The sequence below is a fragment of the Halyomorpha halys genome, unplaced genomic scaffold (assembly GCF_000696795.3).
Source record: "Halyomorpha halys isolate HHAL.00 unplaced genomic scaffold, Hhal_1.1 Scaffold25.1, whole genome shotgun sequence".
Classification (NCBI taxonomy): Eukaryota; Metazoa; Arthropoda; class Insecta; order Hemiptera; family Pentatomidae; genus Halyomorpha; species Halyomorpha halys.
The window spans coordinates 257,021-275,303 of NW_027107314.1; the positions used below are offsets into that span (position 1 = coordinate 257,021).

General features: G+C 34.1%; 1 protein-coding gene across 1 annotated transcript in view; it reads left to right on the top strand.

Annotated features, from left to right (window-relative positions):
- LOC106682777 (leukocyte tyrosine kinase receptor) overlaps positions 1 to 18,283 on the top strand; it is a gene marked incomplete in the record, with an annotated part of 211,157 nt that overhangs the window by 148,557 nt on the left and 44,317 nt on the right. Inside the window, 1 exon segment of the mRNA XM_067045603.1 lies at positions 15,351 to 15,558. Coding sequence (XP_066901704.1) covers positions 15,351 to 15,558 — 208 coding nt within the window.

Consider the following 18,283-nt stretch of genomic DNA (forward strand, 5'->3'; position numbering starts at 1 on the left):
GAAAAAGAATCAGATTAATTTACTAATTTCTACAAAAAACAATGCTAATCGTTGGGTCCAAAGCTAATGAAAAATAAAGCCGTAATATTAATTTATAAAAAAAAGAGGTGGATGAAAAGGAATTGTGTTTAATTGTTCGCCCAAAGAGACATGAAATCAATTATTGCATTCTCGGAAACAATTTGGTCCTCTTTGAGCGTGCATTCCCTTCAGGTATTTACTGTCAAAATATTTGCATTCCGTTTTTTTTTTTTTCACTTTGTGGTGTTTCCTCATTTGTTTCGTTATTCGTTTTATATTTTAAATAGGAAATTCATCAGTGAAAGTGTTCCGTTCGGAAGTGTTTCTCGGAAACGTGACAATTAAACTTGATGTGAATATTAAAAGTATAAAACTAATAACGAAGGTTTATTGAAAAGTGAAACCGAAAGTAAAATTAGCTTTACCGAGAACTCGAGTTTAAACAATAACTAAAGACAAAGAGAAAGTAATAAATAAAAAAAAGACTTTTTCAATGGATCTAAAGTTCTTTTTTTTTCTCAATTAAATTTCATAAACTTCCGTTCATGTCAATTCTCTAGGAGTGAAATGTGGTGTAAGTGGAAGAATCGCCCGTAATAATTCTAGAAAAGGATTTAGTAAGGGTCAAGTTTTAGCGAATTTAAACTACTTCTGAAAAAGTCTATTAATTTTTATCTTGCCGTAGATAGTTTTAAAAGTATTGAGCACTGAGTGAGAAAAGGAGATTTTGTATTAGTTCTTCTTTAACATATTTTTCATCATGAAATTTTTCTGTTAATTGATACTGATTTTTGATTAAAAACATGTTCACCTACCACTTATTTTTTCATGTGTTTTAAAAATGTGGTGTTCAAGCGTGTTCAGATCAAATCACCTTCTTGCACAGCCGTTGGTCAAGTAACAGTTCTTCCTTACGAAGTACTGCACCCCTCACCCTTTTTGGAATGTAGAGCAGTACACATGGGTACTTACGTATTAACGCCACCGCGGTAAAAATTCTGCTAATGCGCCAATCTACACCTAAAGTTTTTGCAACAAATTATAGAATAAAAAAACTTTATTTAAAATCAAAACACTTTAAAATTCAAAACATTTTATTTATGTAAAGTAGTCAATCAGATTTCGGTGGAAAATGGGCCGATATGGAATTTAATATAGATGAAAACAATCTCTAATTTCTTTCACCTGATACTGTCGCCATATGAACTCTGATCAATAAGATTTCCAATGATGTCTCTTGTCCCTTCATTTAGCACTACCCCACATTCTCTCAACTGTCTGTCTATGAACTCCTATATCAGGGTCAATAAAATTGTATTTATGATTAACCTTAGCATGTAGGAATCCTTCTTTTATTATTGTATTTGTTTGGTTACATTAGTAACCTTTCCAACTGTCAGAATAAATTGTGCTACCATCTGCAGTGTTTTCAATAATTTTATCAAGAAGGGTAGAGCCAGTTCTATTAGGAACAGTGACAACAATCGAATCTTTTGTTTCTCTACATATAGCACCAGTTTTTTTATGTTGTTTTAATAAACAACTTTTAAAATTATATAATTTTTTTTTCTATTTTATAATTAATCATAATTATAATAGTTCATGGTCACTGCACTGTAAATTGTTAGAGGTGTGTTTTGCACGAGACCATATCCTTCCTATCCCCCATCGTAACTGTTTAAAAAAAACTGTTACAATAAACATGTAAGGCCAAGCAAGTGTTACGGTTGCCATTGTGAAATAAAAACACTGGCTAGATCTGTGTAGACAAGGTGTGTTACGGTTGTCATGGGGAAAACAACAGACGAGCGATATGTTCAGACGAGTGGGTTTTCTTTTTGTGAAGGCAACAGTTGATTTTGGTACACGTATGTTCAGACGAGTGGTTTTTGGTTTTTTGATGGTGATAGTTTGATTTTAGAACACGTTACGATTGTTAAATAATAAGCAAATATCGGACAACCTTGTGTTCTGCCAGGAGTACACCCAAAGACTACGTGGGTTTCGAACTAAATTTTATTTTTTATTTTTTTTAAATTTTAATATCGCTTTTATATTCTTTTGTACAATAATGTAAATAATAGTTGATAAGGTTAATCATTTAAGTTAAAGTTAAGTCAACCTATAAGTTCCCATTGTTTTATTAATTGATATGAATTCTTTTTCATTCTGTGTAAATATTTTTCTTCTTATCATTAAACTGTTGTACATATAGTTCTTCTGTTCTTTCTTATGCTTGTTAATTTACCTATGCTTTTTTTTGTTATGTTCACTTAAAATTAAGATAATTCAACTGGTAGGAGGTAACACCCCTAGGTTTTCTGTTATCTTCATGTAAAGGTATTCGCCAGGTGTCATAATTTGATAATTATTTATGTAAGGGTATATTTCAGTTATATTGTGGGGTTATTTTTTCGGAGTTTTCGTTATTTCCAAGGAAAAAATAACGTGGCGCCTAAGGACCAATTTATTCTTCATTGTTTTGTCTTTTTTTCCGTTTTGCGACTATATTTTTTTTTTTTTTTTCCTTTAACTCACCCCCTTCTCCGCTGAGCGTGGGCAACTTTAAACGATAAACATATAACTAAGGATAAATCAAAATTTGTGGTTATACAAGCCGAACTTGTAATAAAGAAATTTTTAAATATTCACAATTTTTTTTTAACCAAACGTAATATTGTAATGTTTTCCATAAAAGAATTAATTTTTCACTAACTCAGAAAAGTAATTGAAAAAATTTCAAAATAATCAAAACTTAGTTAATTAAATTGAGTCAGTTTGAATAGAACAGAGGCATAAGCATGAATTTCTCGATAATCGTTTAATTTATTTCCACAGTTGATGAACCACATTATTGGAAATGGCATTTACTACAACTGATATTCAGACATTTACGATTAAATGGGCGGCTTTACAGATAATTACATTGATGTGGGGAATTTATATCAACGTAATAATCCTCAATTCACGTAATAACTCTTCTTTTTGACTTTTGGTTTATTCCACCCTCCCCCTCCCCCAGTATATACCATATTATACTACTTAATATGGTATACTTTGTCCTAGAATTTTAATGAAAAAAATATTATTAAACCTAAAATATGTCACTTACCATTCTTGCTTCTGATGGCAATGTGAAGAAACATAACCAATCTTTGAGGTTATTATAAAATTAGGTGTCATAAAATACAATACAATATGACATAATGAGAGCACGTGTTGGTTAATCCACAACACTGTTATATATATATATTATATATTTATGTTATATGTTCTAACACAATAGCATTTCATTCCAACTAAAAACATAATTATTTGGAGAGGCCAATTGCTTCTACCTAAAGGAATATTTGAAATTGTGTGTTCCTTCAGAAAACTCATTTCGGGAGAAGGTTTGGTTATGAATTATAAAAGCGTACATAATTTTCAATAAAAAGGGCCACATCCACTGCTTTAAAAAATATTGATTAATTGAAAAAAAGTCATTATTTTTAATCAAAAAATATTTATTATTTTCCATTGAAACAGTGATTTAATTTTTACCTAGACCATAAAATACGTGAAATAACAGACAAGGCTCTTTTTACTTATTGTCCAAGACCTCAAGATAAGAAAAAAGTCAGTTACTTCACCCCAATTTTTTATTACTGTAATGACAACAATGTATAATTACTAGTGAATATTGATGAGTTTTCCAAGTATACATAAAGGAGAATAAAAATTAAAAAAAAGTTAAAACTTCCAACAGTACCAGAACACCTTGTAAATAAATTTAATAATCAATCAAAATAGAGTAAATTTACCAAAATATCATCCCTCACAAAGCTTTTTACGTTTAAAAGTTCTCGAGGTACAGTTTTTTTAAAAGCAACATTTCATAAAAAATATACGGAAAAATAAGTAGTGAATTGACTATGGGTAATCTTTATATCTGCAACCATGAGATGTACTATCAATTATTACTCAAATTGATGCTAGTTTAATGAGATTAAAAATAATTTATATCGTTTATCTTCCAAGAAGATTTTTCATGAATTTGGTAAAATAAATTGATTTAAAGTTGTTTGGATAAAATTTCATATATTAAATAAAATATTCATTATGTTTAATATTCATTAAATAAAATATTCATATGTAAATATCATAAAAACTACCACCTCTGCGAAGATGAACGTAATAAACTACTTGAACTTTTGAAATTGAACTCAATTTCAAATTGGTTCAAAACTCATCTTCAATTTGGTTCTCGGCAGATATTTGCATGTTCCTTTAATATAGTTTTTCATAAATTAAAAATCTTATCCGAACAACTAGAAATCAACATTTCCTCAATTTGTCATAAAAACGACTACTCCTTCGAAGATAAACTTTATAAACTACTAAATAAATCAAATGGAATCCTTTTTAAGGCTCAACACTCTTTATTATATCAACCCTCAATGACAATCTTAAATATAAATTCAAACCTCACATCAAAATTTAAAAAATGTTTTACAGGCTATTTTACCCAGGTCATCAATCACAAGTCAAAATCAGCCCTATTTTTTTTAAAACTTCATTAATTTTTACAACTATAATTTTAGATTAAAACTACACTATCCACTATTAGATAAACAAACTATTTATTTATGCTATTAAATAAGATTCTTTCCTGAGATAAAGATTTTCCTCAATAAATCCACTAACTACTGATTTTTCAGTATATGCTTTATGGAATGTTTTTTTCAACTGTATCTCAAGAACTATTGAACATAAACAACTCTGCTAGAACTCATATTTTATAAAATGCATTCTACTTTAAATGTTGTTAAATTAGGTTTTCTAATGCTGTGGATATTTTTAAAGATATGCAAATATCATAAAAACTACTCCCCCTACGAAAATAACCATCATAAACAACTTTATAGTACATTAAAACCCTTCGATTTTGCCAAATATCATGAAAACTTCTCCTACAAAGATAAACATAGATGAACTACTTTAAAACACACCAAACCAGCTTTAATTTAAGAGCTAATAGATATTTTTACGTTTCATAGTTCCTGAAAAAAGTATTTTCGACAGTAAATTTACCAACTGCTGTATTTTTATTATATATTTCATGAAATGTTGTTCTATTACGCTTTCTAGTGTTGTACGTAGTTCCAAAGATATGGAGCTTCTTTATGAAAAATTAATTTTAACATTTTTAAACATCCGTCCGATTTCATTCCCCAAACAATATTTGGCAGATTCATCAACTTTTTCTATTAATTATACTTTTCATTAAAGGAATAAAAAATGTGGATGAAATAATTGACGTTTTTTCAACCGGGCTCTTTTACTATTAGGATGCAATGTACCTTCATAATTCACATTCAAACCTTTTCTCGAAATGTTTAACTACCCTAGTTTGGCTCGTTTGACCAGAACAAACGAAGCAGCCAGTTACTTCCGGGCCGTTGCCACTCAAATAATTATATCCGTGGCATTCATTTATGCGTGTTAAAGAGAAACTCTTCCTACAATGTCTTTTAAAGTTTCAGTTGGACATAAAATACTACATATTCAATCTTTAATACAAGATGACCCTTTTCCATCCTCTCTACCATATTACTATGGAATAATATAACTCTGTTTTTTATTTATTATAATAGTAAAATAAATGTTATCTAACCTTAATATTTAATATTCGATTGCTATATCTCTATAAATATATACAATATATTTACCTTAACAATAAAGTTAGTAATCGCTACCATGTTATGTAGTGGTAGGTTACGGAATGGTTATATGTATAGTCAGCACATATAACCATATATATATCTGTTGCATATATATCTGATCTTTTAAGAAGGTTATAATATATAATATGATAAAATATTATTTAAATATTATGTGCTTAAACTGTTTAAAACACTCATAGTAGATTAGTGAGTAACAAGAGACATCGTATTTCAAAATGGGTTGTGGAATTAGCTCAAAATAGACCCCAAAAGAACAGACGGCAACATTTAACGGACTCAAATTCAGTAATTTGAGGTCAAATTGTTACAAAAGAATCACGGGTGAAAAAGAGGATAAATAAATATCAAACTAAATTTAATAGCTGGAATTCCGAGAATATTCACGGATAAAGTCAAGATTTATTAGAGTAATAAATAGGAAATTATATCCTTTGATTAAGAGGCAGCACTTGACAACTTTAAGACAAGACACTTCACAGGGATGCTTCAGCTCCTACACTTTCTCTCATCCAAGCTATCAATTACTCTCAGCTTTGTTTTTGCGAGAATATAATACTAAACATAAAATAAAATTTTGTGTTGTTTTTTTATGGAGTATTTAATAATTTTTAATGAAAGTAACTCACTTGAACCAACGCCACCAATACTTCTAATATAACTGCATAAATCCACATGTTTTTATGTTCCCTAATAATCGTTAAAGTCTCAAAAGAAGATGGCCTCGAGACTTTTTTTACATGATTTTTTTTGTTCTGCTAATGCACAGGGTAATCAAGTAACAGTGATAGTATAAATAAATAGATAAAATTAAATAGTGATAATTTAGATAAAATTCTTTAGCCACTGGTTATTTTCAAATAAATATTTTTATTATTAGTCTTAGATTCTAATGAACATAGCAATGGGGCAGTAATGACTAGTTACCATTAGACTTAAGTAATATTGTATTTAATAAATAACTGATGATTATATACTAGGTAATAATATTATTAGTAATACTATAATTATAATATATAATAGATTAATAATATAGTAATATAACATTGAAATGGTATAATAATATTTTACTATTATTTTTGGATTACGTGGGCGTCGCAGGGATTATCGGGATACGGTGGTAGGAGAGGATACTATTGCCGTTAATAGTATGGCACGATGGAGGGAGAAGCAAAAACGGGTGGCAAGGCAAAACCTTGGTGTCCGCGATTTAACGGGCCAAATTAAAATTGAGACTGTGGTATACCGGAAAGTAGGGACGAACCGTGGAAAAGAGCTGCAGAGCTACGAGGGCTCATTCAGGATAATCACAATCAGAGAACATAACGTGGTCACTAAGAGATTTTCAAAGGACAAAACAAAAGTAGGACGGTCCATTTGGAGTAGTTGAAACTACCTACAGTGGCGAGCTGGTCTCAATAAAAGGCTGTTTGAGTAGCAACCGAGTCGGTCATTTCTCTCTCCCTTTTCTCGTTTTTAAATCTTTGTTTTACCAAACGTTTAACTTGGCCAAGGTATCGGAGGACCTGCTAGATAGAAATGATGCTATTTCGCTGTAGGCGGCATTAATTTGCAGAACTAAGCGGACCATCCTTAATCACATCCAAGCTGATGAGGAGACACCTTGGCCGAACGACTGAAAAATGCTTACGGAGGGGGAAGATGGATTAAGGTGGAGGATATTTTCTACATGTTCCGTGAGAGAAGAAAACAGGGTCAGTCAAATGGGCAATATGCGGTATCGTTACTCGCCCATTTGAATTTAGTCATATAGAAGATGAGAGAGACACAGAGCGCGAAGGTGGCGCGATGGAAGTCGAACTTCCTGGACGTGTTATTGAAGGATGCAGCTGGCAAAAGAAACCAACAAGCGAGAACGACTGCCACGTGAGCGCACATTTATAGAATGTGCCCAAGATATGATAGATGCAAGCGCCCGAGAAGAGGACACCGGGATGGAGGTTGAAGAAGGGTGTGGAATAGAGTAACGTATACCCGTCCGAAGAACAACCCAGCGCCTTGGACGAAAAAGGACCAGAGAGATGTTGGCTGGGAAAGAGACTCAGGCGACAGAAGAACGAACCAGGCCAAGCCTAGGAATAACGGTTGAAAAGAAGAGCGGAGGTGCCACGGATGTGAGAAAACAGGTCACCTGGTGGCCCAATGTCCTCTTCGAATGTGGGAACGAGGGCCACATAGCGAGAAGATCCCCCTATATGTACCGGAGGAAAGAGCCGAACCAAGGAGAACCCATGGAGGTTAATGTGCAGAGAGTGACATAGACGAGAGAAGTCGAGCAGCGACAGATGTTGAGGATGGAGAAACGGCTGAACACATCGAGAACGAATGGAGGAGAGCAAACGGGAGGAGAGCATCCACTGAAGAGATCTGAGGAGAATGTATAGAGAGCGGCGGCCGCACGATGGTGAGTTGCAAGGTGGGAAACGAAAGCAGTGGCCTGCCTATTATCGAAGTGAGAGGAGTACGGTGCTTGGTCGATACAGGGAGCTCCAACACGAGTGTCGAGAGGCGTTAACAAGCTGAGAAAAGGAAAGAGGACACCCCAGCCCAATGTTCAGGTATGTCATTATAAGTTAATCACCCTGGGTGGACCCTGTAGCGTGGAAGGGGAAGTTATATTAGATCTGGGCTCTCTCATTCGCGGATTCCACAACGGAGGCAAATTAATGATGCACGTAGTGGGGAATATGCCACGCGAGTATCAGATTATAATCGTGAATAAGGAATGTGGGGAACCGATGGGATATTCGGTTAGGACGGAAGAAATTCAGTAGTCAACGACTTGCGAGGGGAGGGACACCGCGAGTAGGGGCCGTTAACAAGACGGGTAATTGGATGGAGTTAATAGCAAAGGAATACTCGGATATATTCTTCAAGCAGGGAAATAGGTTGGGGAAGACGGGTAAGACACTCCATAAAATCTCATTAAAGCGAGATATGGTTACGTACGTGAAAGAAAGAAGATATCCTCAGGCACTCCGACAACACAATCGGGAATAATTAGAGAGTCTACAGGCACAAGACATAATAGTGGATTGTACTTCACCATACAATAGCCCTTTGTGGATTGTAAAGAAGAAGAGTCTACCAGGGGAGATACCAAAAAATATCTAGTCGTAATAGATCATAGAAAGCTAAATAATACAGTAGACGAAAAATATCCGATCCCGAGCCTAGAGGACATTCTAGACAGATTAGGAGGAGTAATCATATTCAGCACCCTTGACCTTAAAGCTGAATATCAATGCACCCCAAGGACCAACACAAAAGGCCTTCACGTTTGAAAGGGGTCATTATGAATTCACCCGTATGCCGTTCGGGTTGAAAGGCGCACCAATCACTTTCCAGCGCCTGGTGGGCGAAATTTTACGAGGCTTGGATGAATCCATGTGTCAGGTCTACACGGACGACCTTCTCGTGTTTAGCAATTCCGAAGAGGAGCATATAAGGCATCTGGAGAAGTTCTTTCAGATGATTCGACAATTTGGGTTGAAACTGTTCCAGGACCAGTCGGTGCTAGGTCGGGAGTAAATTAACTTTTTAGGACATGTGATCGCAGGACAGGGAATCAAGCCTGATCCACAGAAGGTTGAGGCGATCCAAAAGATGGCAGTGCCAAGGGATGTTAAGGAAGTTCGGAGGTTGCTAGGTACCCTGAACTATTATCGGAGATTTGTGCCAGAAATGATAGAATATTTGGTACCAATTAATAAAGAAAGGAAGCCGAATGATCGTGACCCCTGCCATGGCGAATAAACTCCGCAAGTGTATGGAACAACTGCAGAAGGAACCTGTCCTGGCCTTTCCTAAATTCGAACGGCGATTCACTATTACGTCAGACGCTACCGAGTACGGACTCCTATCTCAGGAAGAGGAAGGAGCGGAGCGCCCTGTTGCTTATGCAAGCAGATGCCTTACGGATGCTGGAACGAGATATAGCGCGCTAGAGAGGGAATTGTTGGGGATAGTATGGGCCGTTGATCATTTCCGACCTTATGTATTTGGGAGAAAATTCAGGGTACAGACTGACCACCGCCCCCTCCAATGGGTAGGTAAATTGAAGGAGTCCTTTGGGATGGTTACCAGTTGGAAAGAGCTCTTCAATCAATACAATACCGAGATAGTCTACAAACCGGGGAAAGAAAACGTAGTGACTGATTGGCTATCTTGAGCGCTTATGACAAATGCCATCGAGGTAGATCGGTGGGAGTCTTCTGGGGATGTGAGGCAGTTTCTGCGAGAGTCGACACCAGGTGAAGAGGAAACTAGGGACGGTCAGGTCCAAGACGAAGGAGGCCCGGTTTCGAAATCGACAGTTCAACCAGGGGGGAGACCCATGGAAATGGACGGAGTCGACAAAATAATCAACGACAATCCGAGGCAAATCTGGAAGACGAGAACGTCCGGACTGATGAAAGTAGATTATGGCAGCTACGGACGCAGTACGATAAACACCACATGGTCTCAGCCGGGAACCAAGGAAGACCTCATTTATCGAGCACTAAAAGATGCATCCAAGGCCGGGAGGACTTACCATATTTATGTGGGCAATGCGGTCATATGGGAAAAGATTAAAAAACTATGGCGATCGGAACAATTAGGGGTAGACCGCGGATTCGTGCGGTGCTTGAGGATGGTTGATACAATACGGGACGAGAAGCAGCAGAAAGAAGTGACATTGGCGTATCATCAGGGGAAGACGAATCACAGAGGAGTGAACGAGACATTGCAAGCCCTGAAGCGTAGATACTTTTGGAGGGGTATGAAGAAATCTATACAGGAAGTCGTAGGTACTTGTGACGTGTGTCATTGCACAAAATATGACCGGCACCCACCAAAAGTGATACAGGAAGAAACGCCCACGGCTGACACGCCCCTAGCCGACCTTCAAATGGATGTCTCTTGGAAGGGTTATAAATGGATAACGGCCATGGACCTCTTTAGTAAAGTAGCTATGTCCCATCTCGTTAAGGAAAAATCAGCAGAGGCAGTACTAGGAGCGTTGAGACCGTGGTTCCAGTTCTACGGCATTACCGACAGGATTTCATGTGATGCAGGGTGGGAATTCGACAACAGTGCGATCTGGGAGGAAATGAGAGCACTAGGCGTGGAATGGCACCTAAACACGCCAGGTCACCCCAAAGGAAGAGGGGGAATAGAGAGACTGTACAGCACCCTTGGGGATCATTTAAGGGTCTATTAGTTAGATAAAGGTCAGAGCACGACGAACCGATGTCAAAAGCAGTGGCGGCCTATAATCATTCAATACACGCGATAACTGGATTTTCATCCTTCGAAATTCTTTTTGGGCTTAGGAGGCGCCGACATGATTATAGGGCCACAGCTGGTGGAGGAGGGGAGGTCGTAAATAACGGCATGGCACTAAGCAAAGCATGTCGGAAAGTCAGAGAGAGGATAGTGCGAGAAAAAACAAACGGGTAGCTCGCCAGAATTTAAATCATAGAGACGTTAGGAGGAGATTAAAATCGGCACAGTTGTCTACCGCCGGGTAAGAACAAATCGGAGTAAGGAGGAGTTACAGCGATACGAGGGTCCATTCCGGGTGATTGTCATTAGAGACATTTGGGAATAATTAGAGAGTCTACAGGCACAAGACATATGGATGTAGTGGATGTTACTTCGCCATACAATAGCCCTTTGTGGATTGTGAAGAAGTAGACTCCGTAGACTTCCTAGTACGGCAATCTAAGCTGTTGATTCGTCGATGTTAAAATAATGTAAGGAGAACAGGGAACTGACAACAAACTACATTGGAACTGTTTTGAAAAGGAATATGATTTTTTAAATTGTAAAAAAGGGTAGGAAATTTTATTGTGAGACTTGAGGCTAAGATATAGAGAGGAATTGCAATTTTTTAAATCATAATTAACCGTTCCACCTCCAATTAACCTATCAGCTCAACGCTTATACGGACGCCACACTCCATTAACTTCCATAAAACTGATAACCCCAACAGAAATTTATGGATCTTTTATTTGTATTTTATATTTCTCTCATACTTCCAACTTATACTTAGACTTATTGCTTTCTAAAAAGGTTTTTGTGCATCCTGAACAACATTAAACCAATTATACCCACATTGCAAAAATTAGAACATAATCTTTATACCGTTACTAAAAAGAACTTTTTACATTTCTTAACTCTTTAAATGTTTGCCAGATCATTATTGTGATGAATATATCCTTCCTGGGCCTTCACTTGAGTTTTCCTCCTTCTGTCTCAGTATTTTGGCACCTGGTTTCCTTCCGAACTGTTTACATGACCAAATAATTACTGCTAATTTCCTCAATTGTTTGAACTCTTTACTCTCAGCCGAGAACTTAATGTCGTGTTTCTAATTCTATCACTTCTACATTTTCCTTTTATTCTCCCATCTTCAATTTCATTACTCAACTTATCCTATACCCTGAGTTTCTTGGTAAGTCTCTAAGAGCCAGCTAAGAGTTATAATAGGAATAAATACGATTTTTATGCAGGCTTATCCCGAAATAAATATAAATCCTTACAAAACGGAATTTAGGACCAGTTTAATTTAAACCAATAACTAAAAATACAGAAAATAGTTTCTTAATTTTTCAGAACGGGATAATGAGAATTGCAATAAAAAATTATTTCTAATTTTTCATAATATTAAGTCGTATCCAATCTTAGTTACGTTAGTAAACCTTCAACGGACTAAACAAATATTATGAATAACAACCCTCCTGACGTCACATAAAAACTTCTAGAATCTTAGAAAATCCTACTTAATTCTTTACTACCAAGAACCTACTTCTACCTTTTTCTTGTCGATATATTTCCCTAACATTCTCTCTAATAACATACAGAAATTCCTGCAATCTACTATTTCTACCTTACGTACAGAACTAAAATCCAAATTTTTACATTTCTTACAAGTTATAAAATCCTATATTGCAAAGCTATGGGCTAAACCAATAATTGCCTCAATATCAATATTTCCGAACACAAATCATCCATAATACCACATAACCTTTCACCTCTAAACTATTTGAACACGCCTTAACTCCTAACCATTTCTTTAACTTTGAAAAATAATTTGTCCATTCCACAAAAGCCAACCATTAGAAATTAAATCAAAGTTAAATATTTTATTCTCCCGTCAGAGTTTTATATTTCAGGAAAGAAATGCTTATTATTCTCCCAGATATACTCTAATTTGAGTATATTGTACTTCATTTACATTACCTTTTTTTATTTCGTAATTTTACCTTGTATTTATTAATATTTATTGAATTTATAATTAATGTTTCTCATTATATAAAAATAAAATAACTATTCACCTCCGTACCTATTCCTAACATTAGGGATATTTATGATGTATTAAATGTAAAACGTTTTAACACGCTAAATGTTATGAGTATAGGATTGTAAGCAGCCTAATTTAAGGTTTGTGTCATATGATAATGCATAATCACCTTTCCTCCACCTCACTTGTTTTTTGTTTCCCCTCCTAGTTTTATTTTTATTGTTTTTATCCATTACTGTATTTGAGTTTTAAAAGTCCAAAACGCAATCCAAACACGAACTAAGCGTAACCTCCATCAAAACGACAACAGACAAAATAATGTGGAGCTCAGCTGGTCTGTTGCGTGACGTCAATCTACATTTAGTAAACCTATTAACAGACTCTTATTCATGTTAAATGTTATCAGGTATTGTTTTAACATGCTGAAAGAAGGAAATATATCTCCTTAATGTGTTTTAAATGGAAGACACCTTTTTCTATTTTACACACTTTAACATGTTAAACTAAAGATCTTGAATACCCTTATTGTATACTTTCATCTTTCCTCAATATAACGACAGTTTATTTCAAGTACATTTCTACTAACTTTAAAAAAAATACAATTAAAGGTCCTCTCTTTTAGGAATATTACAACTTTTTAATTATTTTTTTTAAAATCCCTATATTATTTTATTTCATTATTAGAGTTAATTTCATTATTTTTGTATATTATATTTTTATATTGGGCCGCCCATAGCTCAGTGGTTAAGACACAGTCTTGATGTTTATTGGCGGTGGCGGTTCGAATCCGGCCTGGGACGTCTACTTTTTTCATTGCGTGGCGGTCCCACAAAATGAAGAACTTTGACCCCCAACCATGGTTAGGCAGTATAGGACTCCAATGGGAGTCTTGGCCGAAAAAAAAAAAAATATATTTTCATATTCTTACCTAACCATACTTTCATAAGCCATCATATGGTATATATACTTTCTCTTTTTATCTGGTATGTCTTATATTTTCTGTTTTATAATTATAATACCCTATGATAATTTCATATTTATGATATTGATGGCACCACTTTGAAGTAAGCCGCAGATATATTTTTCTTATTGTCAAATTAACAATATTTAACTGTCATTTCTAACGTATTTCCTACTGTTTATTGGGAAGACGGGATGTTAGTATTCTCATTTGTTCGTTCTTTTCCTTTTTCCTGGATTTATATTTTTCCACTTAATTTATTTACCATACAACCAATTTTAGTTTCTTCTTTTAGCTTCTAATATATTCGTTTTATTTTTTTAATTCTCTCTATTATTTTCTTTGTGTTAATTCCATCTATGCATTTGACTCTTATTATTTATCACAATGCTTATCATTTATATTTTATTCTGTTCATGTTATTTTCTTTATTTCTTTTTTTTAGTTTACAAAGTTCATTTTTATATAATTGTTACTATATTTTTTACACTATCTCATAGTCCTTACATAGTTTCAAAATGTTTTATGTCATTCTATAGTCCTGCCCAAGTTTAGAATAGTTTTAGTTTTTTGTATCTTGTTGAAGTCCTCATGAAGTTCTACAATTTGGGACTGATCGTTGTTTTCAAATAAATAGTTTTTATTGTTATTTGAGGACCTTTTTTATAACGCCACCCGGACAATCTTTCTTCAATTTATGACCTTCTAGTCGAATAGATTTGAAGAGAATCAAACACGGCTAATTGGAAAGGTCGGACTTTCCAATTAGCCGTGTTTGATTCTCCACTTCAAATTTTCAACTATCGAGTTTTTGTTTTTTATCAAACCCTCCCGCGAATCTAGAGAACTGAACTCAATACATGTCGAAAATAAACAATATTATTCCAAATCATTTGTATGAATCTCTATCAGTACCCTCAAGATAAGATCTTTAACTTTTTTTTATATATGTAACCCAAAATCTTATACTTAGAGCTGGATACTTATCTTCTCAATAGAATCTACAGTTTTTGTTTCTTTCAGATTGAGACTTCTTTTTTTTTTATTGTGAACAATATAGATAGCTCAGCTTGGGTATATTGTTTGTTATTAGTTTATATAAATGATTTTAAATTTTTATAAAACTAGTTTTGTAAAATTATAATAAAGATATATTTAACTATTTATTTCAGACAAACTGCGTTCGTAAGGGGTTCGCATCATAAATAAATAAATAACAGGATCGACGTAATATCATCGTCAATGAGCGTACCTTTTATCTAGCCATATCTGCTAACTTTTTTATAGAGATTGTTATTGAAATTAGACAAGATACTCAGATACTCGCTTGTTCCAGGCCACTTCCTGTACCTGTACCTAAAACAGCCTGGCCCAAAGGAGGTCCATGTCTGGTCGGATCCCTTCGTCAAATCCAGCGAGCATTGCAGACTTACTTTTTGGCTTCATATGCACAACATGTCGGATGGAGCCTTAAAAGTTGTCATCAATTCTATCAACTATACGCAATGGTACGTCGGAGAAAAGCCGGGAAACGACGACAAACGGTAAGTATGTAAAAAATCTACATTTTATTTTACATTCATTGTACAAACAGTTATTGAATTAGCACTTTTGAAATATAAACATATAAAATAAACTATTCCAGAGGCATAACTCAGTTATTGATTATTTATAGTAGTGTATATTAATTATAATAAAATAAGTCTAATAAGCTCAACATTCTTTTTAAATTTACTTTAACACTCCAAAGTTCGGTAATTGACTATATTACATTTAACTTAGGCAGGATACCCTGCACCTTTTTTAGTTATTATTGTGAGGCTGTGAAATTGAAAATTAAGATTTAGTAGGCCGAAACGTTGAGAAAAGAATGTCTAGGCTAAAAGGTTCTATTTTATTATAATTGATGAATAAATCTTTTCATAAAAAAAAAAAAAATTAAATATTCAAAAACTGAATTAAAAGTATCCTGTAACCTAAATGAGTGCCTCCACAACAGCTTTACTTTTCTCACAAAAATTCAAATTGAAAAATTTTATTATACTATCGTTTTATAAATTATTCTAACCGCTTGCCAATCTGGATCCCCTTTCATTCCATATTTCGTGTTTTGTACTTTTCTTAAATGTCAAGGTACAGATTAAGGTATTATAATCCAGTAAAGTTAGCTAGAACTTTTGCTATATATAGATAGATGTATAAATTTCTGATAACAGATTCGTATGTAACTATAATAACGAGATATTTCATTAATAATCAACTTGTTTGGAATAAAAAATATTGGTTGGAGAATGATAGTCCGGGTGACGGTCATTAAAGAAATCAAAATAGTAAAAGAAAACTATTTTAACCAAGGTTTCGTCCCACTTTGCAGGCCTTCGTCAGGACGGATAAAAATGAAGTTCTGCTACCAAGTGAGTTCTTCAATCTACTTCATACGATAAACTATCTTCTTCCAAACAAATATTGGTGTTTGAAAAAATATAGCTGGGAAATATTCAACGGTTTGAGGCTAGTTAAATGTACCATAAAGTAGTGTGATGATTGTTTTTCTAGGAATCATATTTTTCATGATGTTTGCCACATTATATTCACAAATTATTGTTTCTCCTTATTTGGAAATATAAATATATATATATATTTCCGTTTGAAAAATGTATCTCAAAAAATATTGAGCTCCATGATAATGGCCATTGAATCAAAATGAGTGAAAAGTTCAGTTGTTTTCTGTAATAAAATTAACCTCAGGTCTTTAGTTCAATAATTTCTTTCCTAGGACATTTACTGTTTCTGTTGTATAGTCAAGGTAAAAGTTTAAAATATTTTCTAATTTAAAATGCGAATCTGGCTATTTTAAAAGTACTGTGTTCTTAAAAAAACGTAATTTTGACGGAAGTGTACTGAACAAAAATAACGAAGTGGAAACATTTAATGGGCAAACTTTTTATCTCTGGATGAAATAAACTCAATAAAAAAGAAAAAGTGAAACATATTCAGTGTAAATGGTTTTTGTTGACCGGACCGAAGGAGATGTGTTGTAGATGAGTAATTTGAGTCTGAGTGACAGCCCTGGTGAGTAGATGAGGTGTTTAAGTTGGTATGATGTTGATTTGACGATTTGTATTCTGTTCTGTATGTGTGCAGTGAAAGATAGATGCGTTTCTAGTTTAAGGCCTAGGTAAGTGAGATGTTTCTTGGTTTGTATTGTCTGTTCGTTGAGTTTAGGTGCTCTGTTGGGAGTTTTCTTGTATGAGAAGGATATGGCGTCTGGTTTTTTTTTTTTTGGATTGATATGAATGTTTATGTCTCATAGTTTGTTAGCGATGAGTTGGGCCGCTGCGGTACAAAACGTGTTTCCAAGTGTTAAAAGGAACTAACCAATATTTTTTTGCGAAATTGTGTTATTTATCCTATAGTGATAATTTTTTCAAGTATTTTCATTTCGCAATGTAAGACCAAGGGATAGCAATCCTCTACATTATCATTATTAGATATAAATAGAACATTTGGTTTTTGTTGCGAAATTAAATAAATACCGCTTATAAAACATACAACAATAATGTTGGTTGGTCCTTCATTACTTATTTGGGTTCAATTATTTGTTCATTTAAGGTGAAAGAAGGTAATTAAATTAATGTTGGGTTGTATGATAATTTACCACAATTTACTAAATTAAGGAATCTTCAGGTACAAAAACGATAAGGTTCTGAGGTAAAATACCTTCATCAGATTATTTTTTTGTTTTCTATTTTTATTTTATTTTCTTATGAAATAATTTAGCTAAAGTTGTAGAAATAACTACAATTATGATATAAACAAAAACTTGAAGAAATAGATAGATACATTGTTATTTTATTAAATGCCTTTGAAGTAAACTGGCGCCCCATCGTAACCTTCAGTTCAAACAACATTAGACATCAGGAAACCAACTTTTTCTAAACTTCCTGGTACTATCTAAAAAAAGGGATTCAGTTTATTCTCATTTGCAGTTCACTGAGTTGAGAAATTGAACACAGAACAAAACCTTTGATCTGCAGTGTTTACTGAATTGTCGATTGTCGCAGTGCCTGTCCACAGATATTTGATTCCTTTCAGGCTTTCAATAAATAGGATTTTTTTTTACCCCGGATCTCTTTTAATTTTGAATCAATCACAACGTAATTTGTTAATTAACAAATCTTATACTTAGAGCTGGATACTTATCTTCTCAATAGAATCTACAGTTTTTGTTTCTTTCAGATTGAGACTTCTTTTTTTTTTATTGTGAAC